The 22,023-nt window shown below is 46.8% G+C and overlaps 4 protein-coding genes across 4 annotated transcripts in view; all 4 read left to right on the top strand.

Annotated features, from left to right (window-relative positions):
- The first annotated feature begins 822 nt into the window (after positions 1-822).
- On the top strand, positions 823-3,485 carry wdr55 (WD repeat domain 55). The gene is made up of 4 exons (XM_029526068.1): positions 823-1,357; positions 1,607-1,713; positions 2,080-2,349; positions 2,511-3,485. The coding sequence occupies exons 1-4, from the start codon at positions 824-826 to the stop codon at positions 2,845-2,847; spliced, it is 1,248 nt and encodes a 415-aa protein (XP_029381928.1). The 5' UTR covers position 823; the 3' UTR covers positions 2,848-3,485.
- A 289-nt stretch (positions 3,486-3,774) lies between these two features.
- On the top strand, positions 3,775-10,329 carry psip1b (PC4 and SFRS1 interacting protein 1b). Its single transcript, XM_029526032.1, has 13 exons — positions 3,775-3,903; positions 4,529-4,692; positions 4,792-4,856; positions 4,961-5,096; positions 5,194-5,508; positions 5,828-6,037; positions 6,258-6,309; positions 6,593-7,431; positions 7,555-7,643; positions 7,722-8,580; positions 8,698-8,799; positions 8,885-9,155; positions 9,441-10,329. The coding sequence occupies exons 2-13, from the start codon at positions 4,609-4,611 to the stop codon at positions 9,458-9,460; spliced, it is 3,042 nt and encodes a 1,013-aa protein (XP_029381892.1). The 5' UTR covers positions 3,775-3,903; positions 4,529-4,608; the 3' UTR covers positions 9,461-10,329.
- Positions 10,330-10,576: 247 nt separating this feature from the next.
- Positions 10,577-19,864, top strand: ttc39b (tetratricopeptide repeat domain 39B). The gene is made up of 19 exons (XM_029526059.1): positions 10,577-10,750; positions 13,971-14,005; positions 14,789-14,893; positions 15,025-15,156; positions 15,234-15,304; positions 15,385-15,452; positions 15,856-15,920; positions 16,016-16,121; positions 16,195-16,260; positions 16,345-16,453; positions 16,527-16,594; positions 16,821-16,880; positions 16,962-17,123; positions 17,200-17,291; positions 17,399-17,519; positions 17,609-17,720; positions 17,800-17,917; positions 18,007-18,123; positions 18,199-19,864. Exons 1-19 carry the CDS (start codon positions 10,712-10,714, stop codon positions 18,293-18,295), a joined length of 1,743 nt encoding a protein of 580 aa, XP_029381919.1. The 5' UTR covers positions 10,577-10,711; the 3' UTR covers positions 18,296-19,864.
- Positions 19,865-19,955: 91 nt separating this feature from the next.
- The window catches only part of cfi (complement factor I), a 6,922-nt gene continuing 4,854 nt past the window's right edge, over positions 19,956-22,023 (top strand). Inside the window, exons 1-6 of the mRNA XM_029526055.1 lie at positions 19,956-20,716; positions 20,990-21,180; positions 21,276-21,429; positions 21,507-21,570; positions 21,644-21,800; positions 21,875-22,023. The exon at positions 21,875-22,023 is cut by the window's right edge and continues 57 nt beyond it. Coding sequence (XP_029381915.1) covers positions 20,573-20,716; positions 20,990-21,180; positions 21,276-21,429; positions 21,507-21,570; positions 21,644-21,800; positions 21,875-22,023 — 859 coding nt within the window. The 5' untranslated portion in view covers positions 19,956-20,572. The remainder of the gene's footprint in view (positions 20,717-20,989; positions 21,181-21,275; positions 21,430-21,506; positions 21,571-21,643; positions 21,801-21,874) is intronic.

Here is a 22,023-nt window from a genome sequence, read left to right as displayed (position 1 = left end):
TCCAGGGGGGATGATCTGGTCCGGGTGGGATGATCTGGTCCGGGGGGATGATCTGGTCCGGGTGGGATGATCTGGTCCGGGGGGATGATCTGGTCCGGGGGGGATGATCCGGTCCAGGGGGATGATTTGGTCCGGGTGGACTCTGCCCGGTTGCTGGGCTGCTGGAGTTTCCTTGGCAGCAGATCTCCGCTAACAAACCAGCCATGTAAACATTAACTTCAGCACTCTCAGCTACAACTGACTCCTTAAACAAACCGAAGACAACGCGGACCGACATGTGAATCCGACAAACACACATTAACTTAATCTGGTTTGTTTTAACCTTTTATAATGAGGATTCATTTTAATGATCAGATTGCTGACGGGGTTAAACAGTCAACAGTATCCAGCTGTGTTGGTGCCGTTTTAACCAAACAGCCCTAAAAACACAAAAAAAATGATTGCTGTTGCTTTAAGTCTTCACTGTGTTTATCAGTAAACAAACAACATGAAAATCTCATATTTTTCTGGTGGAGTTTTGTTCCCATCACTGAGACGAAGACCGTTTTCTCATTAAAACTCCAGCAGGACCGTCCTCTGTCGGTCCAAACCGGGATGAATCGGTCCGAGTCGGTCTAAACTATCGACTCCAGCTCAACTTCGCAACGAAATCAAGAAAATGAACCTGAAATTTACTTTTCCACACACTTACTTCGAAACCTGATCAGGAACCGTTTGAATCCGACGCCATCTTTATCCGGGCGAACTCTGGATTGGCTGGAAGGCTGGCCAATGGCAACAGAGCTGATCGGTGACGTCATCTGACACAGGGGGACCAAACAACATGGCGGCGTCCACAGAACACGTTGAACCGGAGATCACAGCCACGGAAATGGACAAAGCAGAAGTCCCAGAGACCCCCACAGATCCAGAACCCTCAGATTCGGAGCCTCCGGGTCCGGACCCGGACCCTGATGAGAACGGAGACGAGCCGCCTGGGCCGAAGATCCGAGACACCCCGGAGGACATCCGACTGGAGGCGATCGCCAACACAGTGGCGCTGCACCCGAACCGGGACCTGCTGGTCTGCGGGGACGTGGACGGGGACGTGTACGCCTTCTCCTATTCCTGCACGGAGGGGGAGACCCGGGAGGTGTGGTCCTCTGGACACCACCTGAAGTCCTGCCGCCAGGTGCGCTTCTCCGCCGACGGGCTGAAGCTCTGCAGCGTGTCCCGGGACAAGGCCGTCCACCTGCTGGACGTGGAGCGGGGACAGCTGGTCACCAGGATCCGCGGGGCCCACAGTGCCCCCATCAACAGTCTACTGCTGGTGGACGAAAACCTCCTGGCGACCGGAGACGACGGCGGCACCCTGAAGGTCCGGACAGACAGAACCAGTCCTGATCAGGGTCCAAATCCTAGTTGGTCTTTATGATCTGTCCAATCTAATCTAACTGAGATACGACGATGTGGTTTCAATAGTCTAGTCTAAGATGGTCCTTGATAATGATCTTCTCGTTGAACAAGTCCGGCTTTTGATGGTCTGTGAGGGATCCAAGTGGACTTTCATTCGTCTTTGCTGACAAATTGTTGATTAGTTTCCTTCATGTGTGTGTTTTCTCTGAAGGTCTGGGACATGAGGAAAGGGACGGCCATCATGGATCTGAAACACCACGAGGATTACATCAGTGACATCACCGTGGACCAGAACAAGAAGATCCTTCTCACTGCCAGGTAACCGCCCTGAGCCTCATGTCAGCGCTCATCGGATTTATTTGGAGTTTAATGGCTGAACCAGCGTTTCTGTGCGTTCTTTCCTGATTGGCTGCTATAGTCTGCCTGTCCCACAGTAGCCACACCCCCTGATATGATCCACTGATTCCTGGTCTATTTTAAATGATGATGCTCAGTAGATACAAAAAGGTTTAAGGTCATTCGGCACTGACTTCACTTTACAGACCCAGAATCCAAGTCCACTATTGGTTTAACAATTGTGGGCCTGATGTTCTTAAAATCTGGCCTTTGTCTCGCCCAAATTATGGTTCAAGTCCAATGTGATGATTTATTTTTGTCCATTTTGTCCTCAATAATGTGACACAGTGGTGATGGTACCATGGGCGTCTTTAACATCAAGAGGCGGCGCTTCGAGCTGCTGTCAGAGTACCAGAGTGGCGATCTGACCTCAGTGGCGCTGATGAAGCGGGGTAGGAAGGTGGTTTGCGGCTCCAGTGAGGGAACCATCTACATCTTCAACTGGAACGGCTTTGGGGCCACCAGCGACCGCTTCGCTGTCAAGGCTGAGTCCGTGGACTGCATCCTGCCCATCACCGACAACATCATGTGCACCGCCTCCATGGACGGGTACATCCGGTGAGTGGGGTTTGTCTTCAGATAAACTGACCGTGGCGTTGGTTTCCTATTTCTTTTGATTTTTGACCCCACTGGCTTCAAATCCTGAGATTGTTGTCTGTTAGTTTGACGCTTTGCGGGTTCTCAGCCAATGATAAAATTTACTGTCTGTCCTCCATCAGAGCCATTAACCTCCTTCCAAACCGGGTCATCGGCTGCATCGGGCAGCATGTTGGGGAACCCATTGAGGAGCTTGCCAAATCTCGGGACTCCCGCTTCCTGGTCAGCTGTGCTCACGACCAGCTCATCAAGTTCTGGGACATTTCCAGTTTACCCAACACAACTGTCAATGAATACCGCAAGAGGAAGAAAAAAGATGGACGAATGAAGTCTCTGACCAAGAAAGCCCATGGAGACAATGACTTCTTCTCAGGACTTGTAGAGGAAACAGAGAAGAAGGAGGAGGAGGAGGAGGAGGAGGAGGAGGAGGATAGTGACAGTGACAGTGGGAGTGATTAAAGGCTGTCTCACTGAGAGTCTGTCTATTTGGACAGCTGTCACCCGGACTGCCTCACAGCGTCTGAAGTATGAACATTAACTCAGAACATGTTGAGCTTCCACGTTGGAAACGTGACGCTACAAACACAAAAACGGTGGGATGAACAATGAACTTCCCAGAAGTGCTCATGGATACTGACTGTTAATCACTGAAATATAATAAACAATGATCTACAGAGAAATACTGGGAACAAATAACCATGCAATGTGAAACCTCAGTTCTTTCTCGGTACAGACTGAGTCATTTTTGTAAATCCAAATATCACACACTGTCAGATATTGGTCAGATTCATAATCTCGATATCTTACTCTTACAGACAGCTTTTCAAATAAATCAGCATTTACAAAAATGTTCGCTTATTTGGCTTCAGCTGTATTTAAACATTGTTGACTTCTTTTGAAAAGGGTTTATGTTTGTTTTATTTCTTTGATTTTGAAAAAGTGTTTTAATATTAATACCAAAGGTCAGAATTATACAGCAGCTGATTCCAACTCAAACTAATAAGGTGTAAGAAAGATGTTTCGACTAAATTACATCTGCTGGTGAATGTGTATTATATTCATTAAATTTTAATTAAAAGAAGATGTTCTGTCTCTTATGGAATAGCATGCTTATGGATATATTTTTTATATAACAAGACTGATGAAATTAAAGTAGTTTGATTTATTAAAACTAAAATGATCATGATATGAACCAAAAGTACAACAAACACGGACGAACAAATAAACAATTTAACGCCTTTAACTTTAACTTCTCAGTGAATGAGTCTAAATGATCAGAAAGCATTCAGTTTTTGTTGGAAAATTCCCCCTTTTCTCAGAGATGGTACAGTCCAGCCGCCCCTCTCTGTCTTCGATTGGTTCGGCGCTGCTGGAGGCGGGAAAACGTTGGCGGTCACCTGACACGAACAAGCCGGCCAACATGGCGACGAGAGGGACAGTAGCTAAGTGACAAGAAGCTCCCTGCTGAGGAAACACGGCGGTGTCCGGTCCCGGAGGATCGTTGGCCTTTTTGCGGTGAGTTTGCGGGGTTTTTACCGAATAGTGGACGGAAGTGACGCGGAACCGAACGTTGGCTCCTTCCGACAGAGCTAAAGGCCGGCACGCGGAGTTAGCATCTGAGCTAACGGTCTGTATTTGTAAACAGTGAGCAAACACGCTGCTAAAAAACAAACTGTGACAGAAGACGGCAGATCCGACACAAATAAGGTCCAGCGTCCCTTTTTATTGCTCAAGTTTGTCCGACTGTGCGTTCAAACTGAATTTCTGTCAACATAAGAGCCATAAAATACAGATTTCATCGCACACAATCACAGAATAACGACCACCGAACTCCATGACAGCATCATTTGTTTGGATGTAAGGTCAATTCATGTTTTTAAAAGTGTATTAATTCAGTCCAGAGTTAAATTTATCCAACAATGTGACCTCCACCATGAAGGAACGACGTGCTCCGTAAAACGGACAATTATCTTCATTATGTTCTCCTCATTTAGTCCAAACACACAGAATATTAAAACTACTATGACTGATAAAGAAAAGCTGCCTGACATCGCTCCATAACTGAGCTCTACTTTTGGATGTTGCATTAAAACAACGGTGGGTCAGGAATGTTCTAATGGGTCCACTGATTTATTTCCAGGTGACTGTCAGACGAAGGCTGACTCCTACAGAGGTTTCCGGTTTGATTCCCTTTGTGTGATCGAGCCTTGAAGCAGCGACATGCCAGGAAAAAGCAGTGACGTCTTCAAACCAGGAGACCTGGTGTTCGCCAAGATGAAGGGCTTCCCTCACTGGCCTGCCAGGGTACGCAACAGCTACGAGCCCATACACACTGTAAATGCAGCATACAATACAACACCACAATTTCTATCTGACAGGATGTGTGTCTGTTTGTGTTTTCAGGTCTGTAAGTCAGATGTCGGATCCAAGAAGCGAGTCCCGGTCTTCTTTTTTGGGACCCATCAGATGTACGTACACTCAGCTGCCGACCCCTGACGAGGTTTACAGAGAGAGGGGAAAAAACAGAACGGCAGTGATTGGTTGACCTGTTATTAATCTCCTCTCCTCCCAGAGGTCATCTCCCACCTGAGAATATTGTGCCCTACGTTGGTAACAAGATGAAGTACGGCAGTGGTGTTCGCATCAAAGGCTTCACTGAGGGCATGTGGGAGATCCAGAACACCCCCGGAGTCGGGAGTAAACTCAAAGTTAGTGTTTGTCCTGTTTCTGATGTATTAATGAGTATTTTCTTGAGAGTTCTGATGATGAATCTTTGATTTGTGTTTGGTTCTGTAATTTTCTCAGATGCCAGGAAAGACCAACGCCCAAAGTACAACTAAAACAACAAATGAAAACTTTAAAAGCCCCCCCACCAAATCCACTTCCACTAAAACTGCCCCTGTTAGGCCCAACACTAAGTCCCCCACACCGTCTGCTGCTGCTAAAACTCCCACCAGAACGTCATTACGATCTGCTCCAGAGAAAACAGCAGCGTCACGACAGGCTCCTCAAAAGGCTCCAGCTTCAGATGCATCAGAGATGACCACAACTACAAGAGGCAGGAAGTCAGAGTCAGGAGGGAGGAGGAGTAGAAGAGCCACCATCAGCAATGAAAAGGAGGTCAGTGTTTGTTTCTCAGAGAAACATCACCCAACCGAGAAAGTGTTTCCTAAAACACTCAGCCTTTGATTCCTCACCACTCCAGACTGTCTGTTTCTCCAGTTGGGTTATCTAATAGAATTGTGATTCTCCACACAGTCTGATGGGTTAAAGGTCCGTATATATCTATATATAATATAATATATCTATCTAATATATCTTTTTATGGATATCAACCCTTCAAAATAAAATATGGTAGAAGGTAGTACATAAATGGCTATAGGTAATTTAATTTTCTCAGACTAGTTTGATCATTGTCCAAATGCTTTTCTGTTTTTAGTCAACACCCAATGAGTCCAAAACAAAAGCATCAGTGAAGGAACCTGCTGCAGAGTCTCCAGACTTGGAAAAGTCCACTGAGACAGGAAACGATACAGCTGAGAAGGAAACGCCAAACCACAAACCGGCTTCTGAGAAAGCCGAGTCCGGCTGTTCAGAGCCAGCTGCTACGAGTCTGGCCACCACGCGGACCCGAGCAGGAGAGTCCAAGGTCGGTGCCCAGTGATCTGCCCACAGGTGGTCATCAGTAACTAGAGCTTTAGAAAAGTGTGAAACTGTTCTCAAAGCAGCTAACACAAGCCACATCTCTGTTACTATGGAGACATGGTCATACTTGTCACAGATGGTTGGATGACTTTTGTTGGTGTAATGACAGACAGGAGGGAGTGGGGCTTGGTTTGGTCTAACTCTTGGTTCGTTTGATTCTTCAGGCCGTCGATGAGCAGAACAGCCAGAGGATGCCGTCTGCTTTGAAGTCTCCAGGTAACTGATTCACTGTCAGCTGCTTCAGGAATTAGTCAAACGTCGTCAGAGGATCAGAAGTCTGATGATGGTAATAAATGTTTGCGGAAGAGGAGGATCTCATTTTGCTTAATTATAAGATAATTAAAGATAATGGATAATTAAAACCAAGCAGGTAGCTGCTAACTGCAGCTGGTTAGAAAAAGCTGTTAAGGCTTTTCTCCACCTGGTGGAGGTACATTTACAAACTTCATTAACTGGCAACCTTTTTTTTTTCTTTTTTCTTCTTCTTCTTTTCGAGCAGCCAGTAAGAAAATGAAAACTAGAGACAGAGCGTCCAAGAAGAACAGAGGACAGGAAGACCAGGCGGAGAAGGAAGAAACAAAGTCTTCAGAGAGTCAGGAGGGAGTCAAGAAGATGAGAGAAGAGGAAGGAACAGAAGAGAAGACATCATCAGGCCAAGGGACAAAAAGAAAGAAAGAGGAAGAAGAGAAGAAGTCAGACACTCAAGGGATGAAAAGGAGGAGAGCTGAGAAAGAGGAACAGGAGGAGAGGAAAACGGCAGAGGAGAGCACGAGGAGAGAAACAAGGTCTGAGAGCGAAGGAGCGAAAAGGACAAGAGAAAAAGAGGCACAGCAGGAAACAAAAACAAACAGTGCAGAAGGAAAGAAGGACGAGATGACGGGAAGAGACGAGGCTCAAGGAACAAAGAGGAAGAGGGAGGTGAAAGCAAGGGAGGATAAGGAAGTAAAAGTTTGGGTGAAGGTTGGAAACCAGGAACGAGAGAAAGAAGAGATTAAGAATAAGAAGACAGAAGAGGAGAAAACTAGAGAAGGGACGAAGACAAAGAGAAGTGACAGAGGCGAACAGAAGAAGAAAACAAAGAATGACGGAGAGGAGGGAAAGACAGTAGACACAGCAGGAAAAGAGGACGGCCAAGGAGTAAAGAGGAAGGAAGAGAGGGCAGCACAGAGGAAAACAAAACAAGATGAAGAAAAGAAGGAAGAGAAAAAGAAAATGATGGTGGAGGAAAAAACTGGAGAGAAGTCAAAGCGAGAAGGGACAAAGACAAGGAGAGCAGAGAAAAAGAAAATGAAGGATGAAGGAGAAGAGGCAAAGGAAAAAAGCAAAATGGATGAGGAGGTACAAACCGTTAGCCTAAAATAAATAAAAACAATTTGTCTTAGTTTGTTCACAACCAAACATTCAGTTTTAACAGTATTTCACAGTGTAATTGTTTCTGTCTCTAATTCCTTCTCTGTGCAGCGTCAGCGTCGTCTGGCAGCCCGAAGGGAGAGTCTGTTAAAGTCCCTGAGAGGTTTGCTGAAGGCCGGCAGGGGAGCGAGGAGCTCACAGTGAGGAAAACACACTCAGGCAGGTAAAGAAGCAAACATCAGTCCACCTGTTCAACCTTTCTCTTCTGCTCTCATCAGGAAATTCGGAGACGGAGCAAAGAAGAAGATGGAGATCAAAAAGATGGCAGCGCAGAAAACATTGGACAAGAAGAGCGCAAAAAAATCCACTGCCACCAAAGTCTGGATCCAGAAATCCACAGAGAAGAAGGAAGGAAAAGACAAGACAAAGACGATTGACGAAGTGAAGGCTAAAGAAAAGGAGACTGAGGGAAAGAAAAATGAGCTTGTGAAAGAGAAAAAAGAGGACAAGAAGAGTGACGAAACAAAGCAGCAGAAAGATGAAGAAAAGAAGGATGAGAGGAAAATAATCGGAAAGATTGTTAAAGCGACAGCTGGGCAGGGGACAAGGGTGCAGGTGAAGACGATGATGGGAGGACTGGCCATGGAGGGGAAGAAGATGGAGAAGGAGAAGAAATCCGAAGATAAAAAGGTGGAAAAAAGCACAGAGCTGGAGAAATCTGAAAGAACACGGGTGGTGACGGAGGACAAAAGAGACAAAAACACAACAGAGGTGGAGAGTAAAAAGAAAGGCAATAATGAAGAGGAGAAAGGACAGAAGAGCAGGGAAAGTGAGATCACACTGAGAGAGGACGAGCAGAAAGCATCTTCAAAATCTCAGGGGAAGAAGAACAATACAGAAAAAAGCAAAAAACCAGAGAAGAAAACCGACGACACGAAAAACGACAAAGCTGAGACACCACGAGAAGAGTCTGAAACCAACAGGGAGGTAAAATCAGAGAAGCTGAGCTCTGAAGAGAAGAGTGATCCATCAGATGGAGAGAAGGTGGAGCAGCAGAAGTCCAGCATGACGCTGACAGACTCCACTCTGCACCGAATCCACGGAGACATCAGGATTTCCCTCAAGACCGACAACCCGGTGAGACTGAGCACAAAGACTTCATGAAGCTGAAAAAGGCCGAGCGTCTGTTGGACAGTTTGGCCTTTTCCAGCTTCGACATGAAGGTGAATTTAACAAAATGTCTCCGTCCTCCAGGACATCAGTAAGTGTCTGTCAGCGCTGGATCAGCTCACTATGGTTTATGTGACGTCTCAACATGTCCAGAGACACAGTGAGCTCGTAGCCACGCTGAGAAAGGTACAACCATCAGTCACTCTGTAGGCCTGAAACATGAAACACTTCCTGCTCTTCCCTAAATCCCTGATGTATTTTTGGTGTGTAGCTGAGATACTACAGAGCGAACCAGGCCGTCATGGACAAGGCCTCCATGTTGTACAACCGCTTCAAAAACGCCTTCCTGGTGGGGGAGGGCGAGGAGGTGGTGAGCGCCGCCTTCCTGCGCTCACTGCTGGAGGAGAAGGAGGAAGAGGAGGCTCAGAGGGTGGAGCTCTACAAGGAGAAGGTGAAGCTGGGCGACATCCTGCAGGAGGTGACGACGAGGAGCGACGGAGGGGAGGAAGAGGAAGGGCAGAAAGACGGCGATAAAACTGAAGGTAAACAATAAGATGTCTGGATGTTTGGATTTAACTGGATAAACTGTTATACATAAAAATATCTTCATGAACTACAGAAATACATCTGAACAGATTTTAAGGCTCTTCAGGTCGTGGAAGTGTGAAATTTTATCAAGAACAACAATAACGAGCTTTAATAGCTTTTGTCTAAATAAGAAGCATTATAATGTTTTAGATTTTATTCAGAACATCTAATAAGTTTTTTAAATTTTCCTTAAAATTCTTGATAACTCATCTTATCAATTTTCTCCCCCTCCCCTTCAGCTAAAGTGGACTCTTCCTGAAGGTCTGAAGCAACTTGGACTGAACCAACTCCATCAGCAGGGGTGCACCTGAAACACTGCCCCTCCATACGCAACCACTGACCTCATTTCCTGCTTTGTCAGAGCAGTTATCAGTGTTTGTGGCTCCGCCTGCTAACAGCACAACAACAACACAACAGCACACTGCTCTTTAATCTGTTTTACACTTTTCCTTCATCCAATCAGTCACATGAGCATTATGAACACAAACATTCTTCTGAAGCGTCTTGACTTTATTCTGTTTTGCAGTAATCATCTACCTCTGATGGTTTTATCTCACTTCTTTCTTTACTTTCTCCTTACGGGGACATGAAGTCCTCAAAGCTGTTAAAACCTTCACAGTCACTAACTCTACAGTTCATTTGTCTGCTTATTAACGTGGAAGCACGAGTGCAATTACAGGCAGCAGGGATGATGGGAAATGTGGTTTTATGTGTAACAGAGCAGCAGTTTAAACCTGAGATTACAGCATTATATTGTTTTACTGAACCTTGTTCATTCAGAAGCTGCTTAGTGGTTTTTGTTTTTCTTTTTTGTATATGAATATATTTTATGCTGTATTTTATTGTGACACAGATCTTTCTTTTTATTTTTACAGTTGTTAGATGTTTCTTTAGCTGTCCCTACAGACCCTGTGGTGTAAATATGTCCTTTTAACTTGCAGATTTTTTATAAAGACTGTTGCTCTAAACTGATCTGTGATCTGTGTTCAGTCACACCATTTCACCCACAATTAAGAGTTTCATCAAAATTGACTCTTCTTCATAAAAGTATGATTTTATTATCTAAAATGTTCTTTTTCTGTTTTGCCATTTATTTTACTTTAAAATTATGTTGAAATCAAAAGCAGACTTTTCACCGTATTTCAGCTTTACTCTTGAAATATTGTGACTTTGAAAATATTAAAATATATTTCATACATAAACATTAATATGGACCACATTTATGCAGTCATGAGTTAAACACAGTACTCTAAAGGGCTGTCATCTATAATAACCAGCCCCCCCCCCAAGGGGCGGGGAACCGGAAGCGGTGGGCGTGTCCTTTGGGTGTGTGAAACGTAGACGGTTTTTTTTTTTTCCTCTTCACGGAAGAAAAGGAGACACAAGGACCGGAGGACCGGAGAACCGGAGAGAGTCGGACCTGTCCGGGCTGCAGCCGGAGGACCGACCCGCTGACAGACGGACATGAGCAGAACCAACCTGCGGACCTGAGGGAGGACAGGCACCGGGGATGGCCCACGTCGGTAACGGAGCGGCGGCGGAGGAGGAGGTGAGACAGCCGGGACAGGGACCGGGTCTGGTCCGGTCCTGGTCTGGTCCTGGTTCCTGGTCTGGTCCCAGTCTTGTGCCGGTCTGGTCCCGGTCCCGGTCTGGTCCTGGTTCCTGGTCTGGTGCCGGTCTGGTCCTTTTCCTGGTCCTGGTCCCGGTCTGGTCCTGTTTCCTGGTCTGGTGCCGGTCTGCTCCTGGTCTGGTCCTTTTCCTGGTCTGGTCCTGGTTCCTGGTCGTTTTATTTTGGTATCATTTGTTCTGTTTCTCTTTGTAGTCTCCTTATTTCACCTTGTTTAGTTTTTCTTTAGTGTCACTTCATCCAATCACATCAGGGCCTCCAACACCACAACTCCAACTTTGTTCAGTTGTGTGGCTGATGGAGCCGAGACCAGAGACCAGACCAGACCAGAGACCAGACCACAGACCAGACCACAGACCAGAGACCAGAGACCAGACCACAGACCAGACCAGACCAGAGACCAGAGACCAGACCAGAGACCAGACCAGAGACCAGACCAGAGACCAGACCAGAGACCAGACCAGAGACCAGACCAGACCACAGACCAGATCACAGACCAGACCACAGACCATACCACAGACCAGACCACAGACCAGACCACAGACCAGACCACAGACCAGACCTGAGACCAGATCACAGACCAGACCACAGACCAGAGACCAGACCACAGACCAGACCAGAGACCAGATCAGAGACCAGAGACCAGATCACAGACCACAGACCAGACCAGAGACCAGATCACAGACCAGATCACAGACCAGACCAGAGACCAGATCACAGACCAGATCACAGACCAGACCTGATACCTGATACCTGATACCTGATACCAGAGACCTGAGACCTGAGACCAGAGACTTGACCTGATACGTGGGCCGATGTGGTCCCAGTCAGAATAGTTCTTGGTGTCGGAGGCTCATGTATTCGAGGTTCTGACTCTGCTGAGGATTTACTTTCCATTTTCATATCGGCATGTGTGGGGGGGCGAATGCAAACGGCAGCTCTGATTTCAACCGCAGGCTGCCGGATGAACGTGCAGGAGAGTATGACAGCTTCTCACTGAGTTTCAGACCCTGTGTTGATTCTGATCCAAAATGGCTGAACGATGACATCACGGACTGCTTCTGGCCAGTCCCATCACGACACTGTGAGCGGGGGCGGTTAATGTTTAACCTTTGTGATTCTAGAACAACCTGACGCTCCACCCTGATTCTCATTGTTCAAACTGGGAGTGGCTCAGTCAGAACCTCTGCCTGAAGGAGGTTCAAAGCTGGGAACATTTCAGGGTCTCCAGAGGAACCACCTGTATCTTGCTGGGTAGCATCAGGACGGAGGTTTGGTGTAGCCGCAGTTCTGCGTCGTATTTCCAGCTCACGATCGTTCTTCTGTGAGCTCCTTCACATTACTGAGGAATGTGGGACGAGCTGAACGCAGAAATGATGTCTCATCCAGACACACAGCTGACTCTGACCTTTGACCTGATGCCCTGAAGCCAATTCTGCAGTTCAGCTCAGAGAATTTCTTCCTGCTGAGGACTCACAGAAATGAGTGGAATGTAAATAACCACGTGAGAGTTAATCCAGCAAACAGAATCATTTTCATCTGCTGGTGTTTCAGGGAATTTAAGATCAGAATTATTCATGCTACAGCGAGAAACTGTCTCAAAGCGGCATTTTATTCACGTTAATTTAGTCTTCCAAATACGGTTCCTTCTGGTTTCAAAGACTGATGGATGGCGTCACAGTGGGCGGGACGTGATTCTTCGTTTTGTTTTTCTTCAGTGAGCTTCCATAGACAGAGATGCATGAAGAACATGCTTCAGGTGGGGAATGCAGGCTGTTTGAAGAAATCACAAGAACACTGCAACCAGACTCCCAATGCTTTTTATTCCCTCTGGAAGGTCAAAGGTCAAGGCTGCACCAGCGGTACCAGGTCAGAAATGACAGATGTCCCGAGGGAGACAGCCACCGTCAGTTTGGTAACTGAAAAAAGTCAGTTTTTGTTTCAAAAAGCAAAAACAAAACTAAAATGATAAAATATTTCAACAGAAAAATGTCTGAAGCAGATTTACAGTGTGAAGGTCGGGAACATTCTTCATTGTGAAATAGTTTCTATGTAGAAGTGGAAAGAAAGAAAACACCAAATCTGGACTGCTCATGAGTTCATAGAAAAAACTGTTGTCTTCTGTCACATGAATGTTGTGTTAATGTGCCGGATTGACTTGACACACACACACAGTTCTGGTGTTTGTGTTTGTGCTGTAAATGTTGGAAACTGTCAAAAACAGTGACAGGAGCGTCAGAGCGAGCATCTGTCTGCATGAGAGAGAGCGAGAAGGCGTGAAAGGGACGAGTGAGCGTCTGCTGGGATGCAGTCACATCGTTCCTGTCCTCGCCGTCCACATGAGACCAGACCTGCTCGTTGTAATAATTCATGGCTCTGTTGTGACATCACAGCGTTCTGTTTTAAGGCTCGGGCTCTGAGGGCCGATCTCCATCAGGATCCTCCCTTCATCGTCATGACAACCATGTCCTCCCGGAGGCGCCGCCCCTGAACCTGAATGTGAACCATGTGGCAGCAGCAGGCCGGCGGTCTGTGGCCTTCACTTTCATAAATAAATGATCCGTCTGAAGCTGTGCTGGCCGAGCAGCTCGCTCAGAGTGTGTCTGTGTGTGTCTGTTGTGGGTCGGCTGCCTCAGGCTCAGGTTCTCTGGGCATGTGTGACTGCAGCTGTGCGACGTTATGTAAGAAGCCGCTGGGGCTGCTATTATTAGCCTGCTACTGTGTGTATGTGTGTGTCTTTGTGTCTTTGTCTGAGTGAAATCAATGCTGTTGCTTTCCAGTTCACATGTTGATGCTAAAATAGAAAATGCGTTGGTTGTGTGTGTTAAATAAACAGTGAACTGCTGCAGAGCGGACCGACCAATCAGCAGCCTCCCCAGCTCGGGGTCACTGCCATGACAGGACCAGAGAACCCCCCCGGCCCCCAGACTCAGTGATATATTTGTGGTTTTGGTTTCCTCGTCCTATTTCCGGACTCCGGAAGTGCGTCAGTCCTGCAGGGGGCGCCGTCCTTCCTGTGTGCTGATGAGATCACAGTGAACTGAGTGACATCATCTCAAGCAGCCAATCAGACGGCTGATCTGGTTGTTAATGTTGTATTTGGAGGTTAATTGTAACCAGACTGTGTTTCTGTGTGCTGTAGGACTGTTTTGAAGATGCATACGACCGGATACCAGCGTGAGTACACACACACACACACACACACACACACACACACACACACACACACACACACACTGTACATTCTTTCCTGTCAGACTCTGCTCTTAAACTTTTAGCCACTTCCTGTGGTTCTTTTTATATTCCCAGATTAATCTTTGGTTTCTCTGTGTGTGTGTGTGTGTGTGTGTGTGTGTGTGTGTGTGTGTGTGTGTCTGTGTATGTCTGTGTGTGTGTCTGTGTCTCTGTCTGTCTGTCTGTCTGTCTGTCTGTGTCTGTCTGTCTGTTTGTCTGTCTGTGTCTCTGTCTGTCTGTCTGTGTCTCTGTCTGTCTGTCTGTCTGTGTCTCTGTCTGTCTGTGTGTCTGTCTGTCTGTCTGTCTGTCTCTGTCTGTCTGTCTCTCTGTCTGTGTCTCTGTCTGTCTGTCTGTGTCTCTGTCTGTCTGTCTGTCTGTGTCTCTGTCTGTCTGTGTGTCTGTCTGTCTGTCTGTCTGTGTCTCTGTCTGTCTGTCTCTCTGTCTGTGTCTCTGTCTGTGTCTCTGTCTGTCTGTCTGTCTGTCTGTGTGTCTGTCTGTGTCTGTCTGTGTCTCTGTCTGTCTGTCTGTCTGTCTGTGTCTCTGTCTGTGTGTGTCTGTGTCTCTGTCTGTGTCTCTGTCTGTGTGTCTGTCTGTGTCTCTGTCTGTCTGTCTGTCTGTGTCTGTCTGTGTCTCTGTCTGTGTCTCTGTCTGTGTCTGTGTCTGTCTGTCTGTCTGTCTGTCTGTGTGTGTCTGTGTGTGTCTGTGTGTGTCTGTCTGTGTGTACAGGACTTGTCAGATGGATCTGCAAACAGCCATCCAGGAGACACAGTGTGCTCTCAATCTGGTCCTTAACAACAAGTTCTCTGAGGCCCTGGACCTCCTCAAACCATGGTAACCATAGCAACACGTCAGCGGCTCTAAACCTGAAAACCTGGAGCTTTATGATGTCACAACGAAGCAGGCTACACTGAGATGGACTCAGTTCAGCCCTGACGCTGTGGTGTGTGTCTGTGTGTGTGCAGGTGGAGGGACAGTATGTACCATGCGTTGGGTTACAGCAGCATCCTGGTGATGCAGGCGACCATGACGTTCGAACAAAGAGACATCCAGACCGCCATGGCGACCATCAAAGAGGCGTTACAGACCTGCCAGAGGTGAGTGTGGTTTCCTGTTTGGAATGAAACTGCAGAAGGAGTTCAGCCACAGTTTAACATTTCAGCTGCTCCTGCAGGTTCAGGAAGAAGAACTCGGTGGTCGGATCGCTGTCCAGTCTGATCAGCAAACAGTCCAACCCGCAGGAAGGTACGTCCACACAGGCCCCGCCCCCTTCCACACCAAAGCAAAAGCCAAAGGGAGTCAGTGTGCTGTGTTTGTCTCTGCAGAAGAGATGCATGCAGAGATCTGCTACGCTGAGTGTCTCCTCCAGAAAGCCACGCTGACGTTCGTACAGGTCAGCTGCAGATCCTCGATCGGCCACTGCATGATGCTCACGCTGCAGAAGTTTAGATTCCAGAGTTGTCCAACCTGTCAGGACGCTTCTTTTATTTATGGAACGTGAAAAATTCCAACTGCTCAGCTTGTGCCAACACAACCAGGAGTTAAAGGTCAAATTTCATATTAGAGGTCAACGACTGTTTTATATTAAATACACCTCTTCACACATTTGAGCTATTCCAGCATTTTATTTTGAAGGCATGTTTGTGTTTTGAGAACTAAAACTGATCTCAGTCCAATCCCGTCTTCTGATTGGCTGAGTGCTTTCTGAGCGATCCAGTGAAACGCAGCAGATTTCAGGATACGGTGAAGTTCTGTCGCTTTGATCAGAAAGGAGTTTACATAAATCTCTTTTCCAGGATGAGAACATGATCAGCTTCATCAAAGGAGGAATCAAAATTCGAACGAGCTACCAAATCTACAAGTGAGTCAGTAAATGTAAAGTCAAACTGATTCTGTGCTTGCTGAGAATTCCTTTTCGCTCCAACTGTCCGTCTGTCGTCTGTCGTCCTCCAACAGAGACTGTCAGAACGTGCTGAACGTCTCTCAGGATCTGGCCGGCCAATCCGATTCGTTCAAACAGTTTGAGGGCGGAGTCAGGCTGGGCATTGGCTCCTTCAACCTGGTGGGTTTTTAAAGGTGTAACTGGGGTCATGAAGGAAACATGAGCTCATCTGTTTCTGTCGTGTCGTCCTCAGATGTTGTCCCTGCTCCCTCAGAGGATTCTGAGGTTACTGGAGTTCATCGGCTTCTCAGGAAACAGGGTGACGTTGAACTCCAACAGCTGGAGCTTTGGCTGCTTGTCATGCTGGAGGTTGTCAGTTTGTTTATTCCCTGTTTCCTTGCAGGAGTTCGGTTTGTCTCAGCTCAGAGACGGAGCGTCCAGTCAGAGTCTGCGTTCCATCCTCTGTGTGCTGACGCTGCTGTTTTACCACACTTACGTCTCCCTCATACTCGGTATGGAAACACTTTGGCCCTTTTCACAGAGTTTCACACTTTAACGTGCTCCGTGGTTTTCTGTGTTGATAAGGAACTGGGGAGGGAAACCTGCTGGAGGCTGAAGCTCTGCTTGAGCCGTACCAACACAAATACCCCAAAGTAGGTCAACAACCACACAACCACACAAAAAATATCTAATCCTGTTAAAATATATCCAGATTAGTGTATTTTTACTGTTTTCCTTCATTTATTAGAATTATCTACTCAATATTTGTCTTTTTTTTTTTTTTTGCTCATCTCTTTATCACACTTTTATTATAAAAAAACAAAACAAATGTTTTACTTCAAATCTAAATGGAAATCATCGGGTGTGTTTTTCTGTCAGGGCTCCATCATTCTCTTCTACTCGGCTCGGATTGCGTCTCTGAGAGGAAACTTTGAGAAGGTTTCAAACACGAACACATCATCAATCATTCAATTGAATGAATTTCGGCGGCCGGAGCAGCTCAGTGTTGTGTGTTTTCAGGCCCGAGCCAGATATGAGGAGTGTATCAGCAGCCAGCAGGAGTGGAAGCAGATCCACCACCTCTGCTACTGGGAGCTGATGTGGACGCACTCGTACCAGCAGGAGTGGCAGCAGGCGTATCTGTACGCCGACCTGCTGTGCCGAGAGAGCCGCTGGTCCAAAGTAAAGACCAGCCACACCATTAACGCAGGATTCACAGAATGATTCATTCATCGGCTCATCTTCACTCTGTCTGCAGGCCATCTACGTGTACCAGAAGGCCGCCATCCTCAGCATGATGTCAGAGGAGGAGGTGAAGAAGACGGGAGAGAACATCGTCGAGCTCTTCAAGTCAGTCGTCATCAAACATCATTGGAAACGTTTACTGTTAAACGCACAGAGAAGGAGCAGTTTGGTGTGTGTGTGTGTGTGTGTGTGTGTGTGTGTGTGTGTCTCAGGCAGGTGGAGGGGCTCAAACAGCGTCTGGCAGGGAAGTCCATCCCCACAGAGAAGTTCGCCGTCAGGAAGTCCAGACGATACAAAGCTGCTAACCCTGTCCGATTGGTTGTCCCTGCGCTGGTACAGACGCACACACACACACACACACACACACACACACACACACACAGGCAGGGATGGCTCCGTTTGAAGCTGCTGTCTCTCTGCAGGAGATGATGTATGTTTGGAACGGTTTCACCATCGTGGGGAAGAGAGCCGACTGCACTGAAGCGCTGCTGGTGACCATCGAGGCGGCCGAGCAGCAGCTACGCAACGAACCCAGTGAGTTGAAAATCAGCTCCGACACTGAGCCCAAACCCAAGAAGGGTTCTGGTCCTAATCAGCCTGTCTCTCCATTCAGACCCGTCAGAGTTTCACCCAGATGACAGCTGTCTGGTCCAGATGTTGAAGGGTCTCTGTCTGAAACATCTGGGCCGGCTGCTGCAGGCTGAGCTCTGCTTCACACAGGTCCTGTCCAGGTACAGCCGCACACAGACACACACAGACACACACAGACACACACAGGTGCTGTTGGTCTGAGTTAAGCTCGTCGCTGTTGTGTTTCCAGTGAGAGTCGTATCAGATATGATCACTACCTGATTCCCTTCACCCTCTACGAGCTCGGTCTGCTGTACAAACAGCAGGGAGACTTCACCAAGGCCGCCGCCCACATCGAAAACGCCAAGTAAGTCCCCACTCACCTGATTAATGTGTGTGTCAGCTGACACACCTGAGCTGAAACCGATTTGTTCTTCATCAGAACCAACTACAAGGACTACTCCATGGAGTCCAGACTCCACTTCAGGATCCACGCGGCTCTCAGCAGCCTTAAAGGGTCCCCAGTGAGCACCCCATGATCCCCCATAATCCACCAGACCAGGACTTCCTGCGAGCCGGCAGGTGTGTCGGGCTTTTCAGACGTCTCCACGTTCTTTATTTCTACTTACCTTTATTTATTTTGCTCAGCAACCTTGAATTATGAGATGATTTGAGTTTGTGGCAGGAAGCAAATCATGGCCTTAGAAACCTCAGTAAAAAAGTATTTATTTATAGGATAGACTTCATATACTTCATATTTATATATAAATGCTTTTTGTTTTCCTGATAACGCATCATGTCACATGTGCACACACAACCACAGCCTTCTCACCAAATGTGGCTTATGCACACACACACACACACACTCGCTACAAGCTTACACATACGAGGCAATATTTACACACACAAACAGATGTAAACGCACACTTTTTGGCAGCAATATAAAAGAACTTGTTCTCTTACTGATTCCATCCATCAGTGTGCGTCTGTCGGTGTGCGTCCATGTTGCGGCTGACGTTGTGTGATCAGTCTGGAAGTTGCTGACAGTGAGATGTTATTACTTTTCCCATCTCCAATCATTTTCTGCACTAATGAGGTTCCAGCTCTCAGAGCCGATCACACAAAAGGAGAAACAGATTTCACTGAAGCGCTCGTTCATTATTACGCAGATGAGTTGTGACGAGATGATCAATTCACACAAACATTTGTGGAAAAATTAGAGCTGAAAGCTTTCGATGAATCCGTCATCGTCTCCTGTTTCTGACTTTCTGCTGTAAATATTTGGTTTTGGTTCTAAACAGACAAGCTTGTTCCTTCTGTAGTTGTATTTAGTGGTGACTGTAGTATATAAAGTAGAATATGTAGATGACAAATATACACTAAGAGCAGTTTTCTTAAACTATTTGTATTAAGACAAATAAAAGAGCACAATCTATGCGGTCCAATCAGGAGCTCCAGTATCAGAATATTATTACACTTCATGTTAAAATCAGCAGCAGCTTTTCCTCCATTTTAACTTCAGACTGAGCACTTTCTCCTCCCTGAAGTGAATGTATAAACACAAAGACCAAAGTATCTCTTCTTTGTTTTTAGTTGCTTTAATTGTTTGGCTGTAATTTTCTTCATGTTTTTTTCCGAGTGCAGTAAATCATCAGCTTTTAACTTACAGTCACTTTGAGTTTTATTCAAGAAGCAGGGTCCTTCAGATAAAAGATTTGTGTTCTGTATCACGTCTGACCTGCTAATCCAGTTTGAAGCTTTTAGAAAAAGCAGCACTTCTTTTAAATTTGGCTAATTTGGCACCACAGCTGTAGTCTAATGAGTGATGAGTCAGTAATGAATCCCATCATGTTCGTACTCAGCAAATCAGTTTGTGTGCTTCTGAACGCTGATTACGCTGTTTGTTGTTGTCATGATAACATTTAGGATGACATCGTCATTTTCAGGTGTTTATGGAACATCAACTGATTTGTCTGATTTGTGTTTGGCTCTGTTATTTCCTTCACAGCAGGAAAAGATGATAATAATGATGATGATGATGCTTCATGGTTACAGATGATGGTCCACAAGGTGCAATAAACTGAAATCTGAATATTTGTTCATTTTGAGTTCAATGGCCTTTTGTCTCCTTTTTTGCTGACTTTGGGTTGATAGTGTTAATGTGATCACCTACAGAATGGTCTTATTGCCTCACTGTCAACAGAACAACAGCAGATTGATTGTTGTCGCTGATCTTCCATGATTAAGTTTGTTGAGATGAAAAAGAATTTCCAGACAGAAACACAAACATGGAAGTTTCAGAGGGAACCAAACTGGACCGTGAATCCGGATGTGGGCCTTAAATGTCTGTGTGAACTGTACACAGCTATTTTGAAATGCTTTTGTTGGAACAGCGGTGAACATTAACTTCCATCTATTTATCTTCTTCAGAGTCCAGAGGACTGCAGCCTCACAGCGTTTCTTCAGCTTCCCCCAGCTGACACACACATTTAGTGTAGAAGAGAAGTGACTCCTGAACTGGAGATGTCACAATATTTGTAAACTGAACTGAACATGAAATTACCACAATCGTGATATCGTCAACACAGATATTTATATTTTTATATTTGCTTAAGAGGCTCATTTTGGAGTTTGGCCTTCAGTTCCCACACGTTTGTGTTTTCTGACTTCATTTACTGTAATGTGACCTTTTAGTACACAACCAGTCATCTGAATCAATATGGAGTCCAGATAATGATTGATTGGTGACCAGATCACCAATCAGAGGAGACCTCAGATGATCAGCTGCCTCACCAAGAGGGACGCCGTCTCAGTTTATGCAGCCGAGTTTGGGTCCATCTGTAAGAAGGTTTGTGAGGAAAGTGAGAAGCGGAAGCTGTTTCCTGCTCACGGTGGTCAAGATGAGATCGGTCCGAGCTTCTCTTCTTCTGCTCTTCGTTTTCTTCGCTCTCTCTGAAACGGTGAGTAAAAAAAACCTTCAATCATTTTAGATGTCCTGCCCTGTGTTTCTGTCCCAGTAGCTTCCTGCAGCTCAGCGTATTAAATGTGTGTCATTTCACGGCAGCAGAGTCAGGAAGAGTCGCACATTTGTAATTTGTTCAAGTAGAAAAAATATAAATCCTTCTCAGACGGCTCAAATTCAGGTGGAGTTCGTTATTGGTGTTCTGTGAATCCCCCTGAAAGTTTCATTTGTTTATTCGAAATGATCGTCTCGTCCCTTTCTGCTCCTCCAGACGAGTCCAGAGGAGCTGGAAGGTCCATCAGCCATCGAGCAGCAGGTCCAGAAAAAGCCAACCTATCCTTTCCCCAGGCCGGGACGCCGGTCCACAACAGCTGCCCCGGCGGAGACAACCACCAGTCCAACCGAGGCCCCTGGAGTTCTGCAGGATGAGTTTTTGGGTCCAGAAAAGTGCCTCAGTCAGTCGTAGGTCCACTCTGCTGTGTTCTGTTTGTGTTCTGTTTGTGTCAGGGTTCTCCTGATTAGCAGGGCTAACTGTTAGCTCACGACCTCTCCCTCAGACTGACCCGAAGGTCATGTGACCTGGTCTTCTGCCCTCCGTGGGAGCGCTGTGTGGACGGACAGTGTTCCTGCAAACCGCCTTATCTCTGTCCCACCGACAACGTGACCTCCGTTTGCGGCCATGACGATCGGGTGTACCGCTCCTACTGCCAGGTGAGACCTCCGAGCAGGCCTGAGGCCCGGTCCGGATCAGCACGTTTCCTAAATGTCCCGCCCTGCTCTGTCTCCAGGTGATGGCCCTCAGCTGTCGGAAAGGGAAAAACGTCATGTCCCACTTTGGGGAAGACTGTGAAGGTTTGTGTTTCTGATTGGACAGTGTGGCTTTCATCAGGTTGTCCTGCTGGCTGTAACCGTCCTCTCTCTGCAGGACAGAAGTCCACCGGTTCCATCGTCAGGGCCTCCGGCCTGGTGAGGGCCTTCGTCCCCAGCTCTGATGCGGACAGTGAGGAGGAGCTGATGGTGTGCTCAGAGCTGTGGGACATGGCGGCTGCTAACGTGGCCTGCAGGGCCGACGGCAAACCGCTGTGAGGCTCCGCCCACCCCGACAGGTAAAGGCTTTTCCCCGATGACGCTCGCTTTAACCGCCATTTTGTTGCAGGGGGGCGGAGTCTGCCGGTGCAGTCTCCCTGTCTGACGTGCCCGCCCATCTCTATGGTTACCGGAGGCAGCTTGCAGAGTGTTTGAACATCCGCTGCCAAGGATACGAGCACGCTCTGTCCGAGTGCGTCATCTACAACAAGACACGCG

The sequence above is a fragment of the Echeneis naucrates genome, chromosome 18, assembly GCF_900963305.1.
Source record: "Echeneis naucrates chromosome 18, fEcheNa1.1, whole genome shotgun sequence".
NCBI lineage: Eukaryota > Metazoa > Chordata > Actinopteri > Carangiformes > Echeneidae > Echeneis > Echeneis naucrates.
The sequence above is the reverse complement of the archived record's forward strand: the minus strand, read 5'-3'. Positions and strand labels throughout refer to the sequence as shown.

Excerpts from the sequence above, each read along its gene's own strand:
- wdr55 (XM_029526068.1), top strand. The coding sequence starts at position 824 with ATGGCGGCGTCCACAGAACACGTTGAACCGGAGATCACAGCCACGGAA. Across the intron at positions 1,358-1,606 it reads ACGACGGCGGCACCCTGAAG|GTCTGGGACATGAGGAAAGG; the intron begins GTCCGGACAGAC and ends TTTTCTCTGAAG. Across the intron at positions 1,714-2,079 it reads AAGATCCTTCTCACTGCCAG|TGGTGATGGTACCATGGGCG; the intron begins GTAACCGCCCTG and ends AATGTGACACAG.
- psip1b (XM_029526032.1), top strand. The coding sequence starts at position 4,609 with ATGCCAGGAAAAAGCAGTGACGTCTTCAAACCAGGAGACCTGGTGTTC. Across the intron at positions 4,857-4,960 it reads TTTTTTGGGACCCATCAGAT|AGGTCATCTCCCACCTGAGA; the intron begins GTACGTACACTC and ends CTCTCCTCCCAG. Across the intron at positions 9,156-9,440 it reads AGACGGCGATAAAACTGAAG|CTAAAGTGGACTCTTCCTGA; the intron begins GTAAACAATAAG and ends CCTCCCCTTCAG.
- ttc39b (XM_029526059.1), top strand. The coding sequence starts at position 10,712 with ATGGCCCACGTCGGTAACGGAGCGGCGGCGGAGGAGGAG. Across the intron at positions 15,453-15,855 it reads CCACGCTGACGTTCGTACAG|GATGAGAACATGATCAGCTT; the intron begins GTCAGCTGCAGA and ends TCTCTTTTCCAG. Across the intron at positions 18,124-18,198 it reads GCCCACATCGAAAACGCCAA|AACCAACTACAAGGACTACT; the intron begins GTAAGTCCCCAC and ends GTTCTTCATCAG.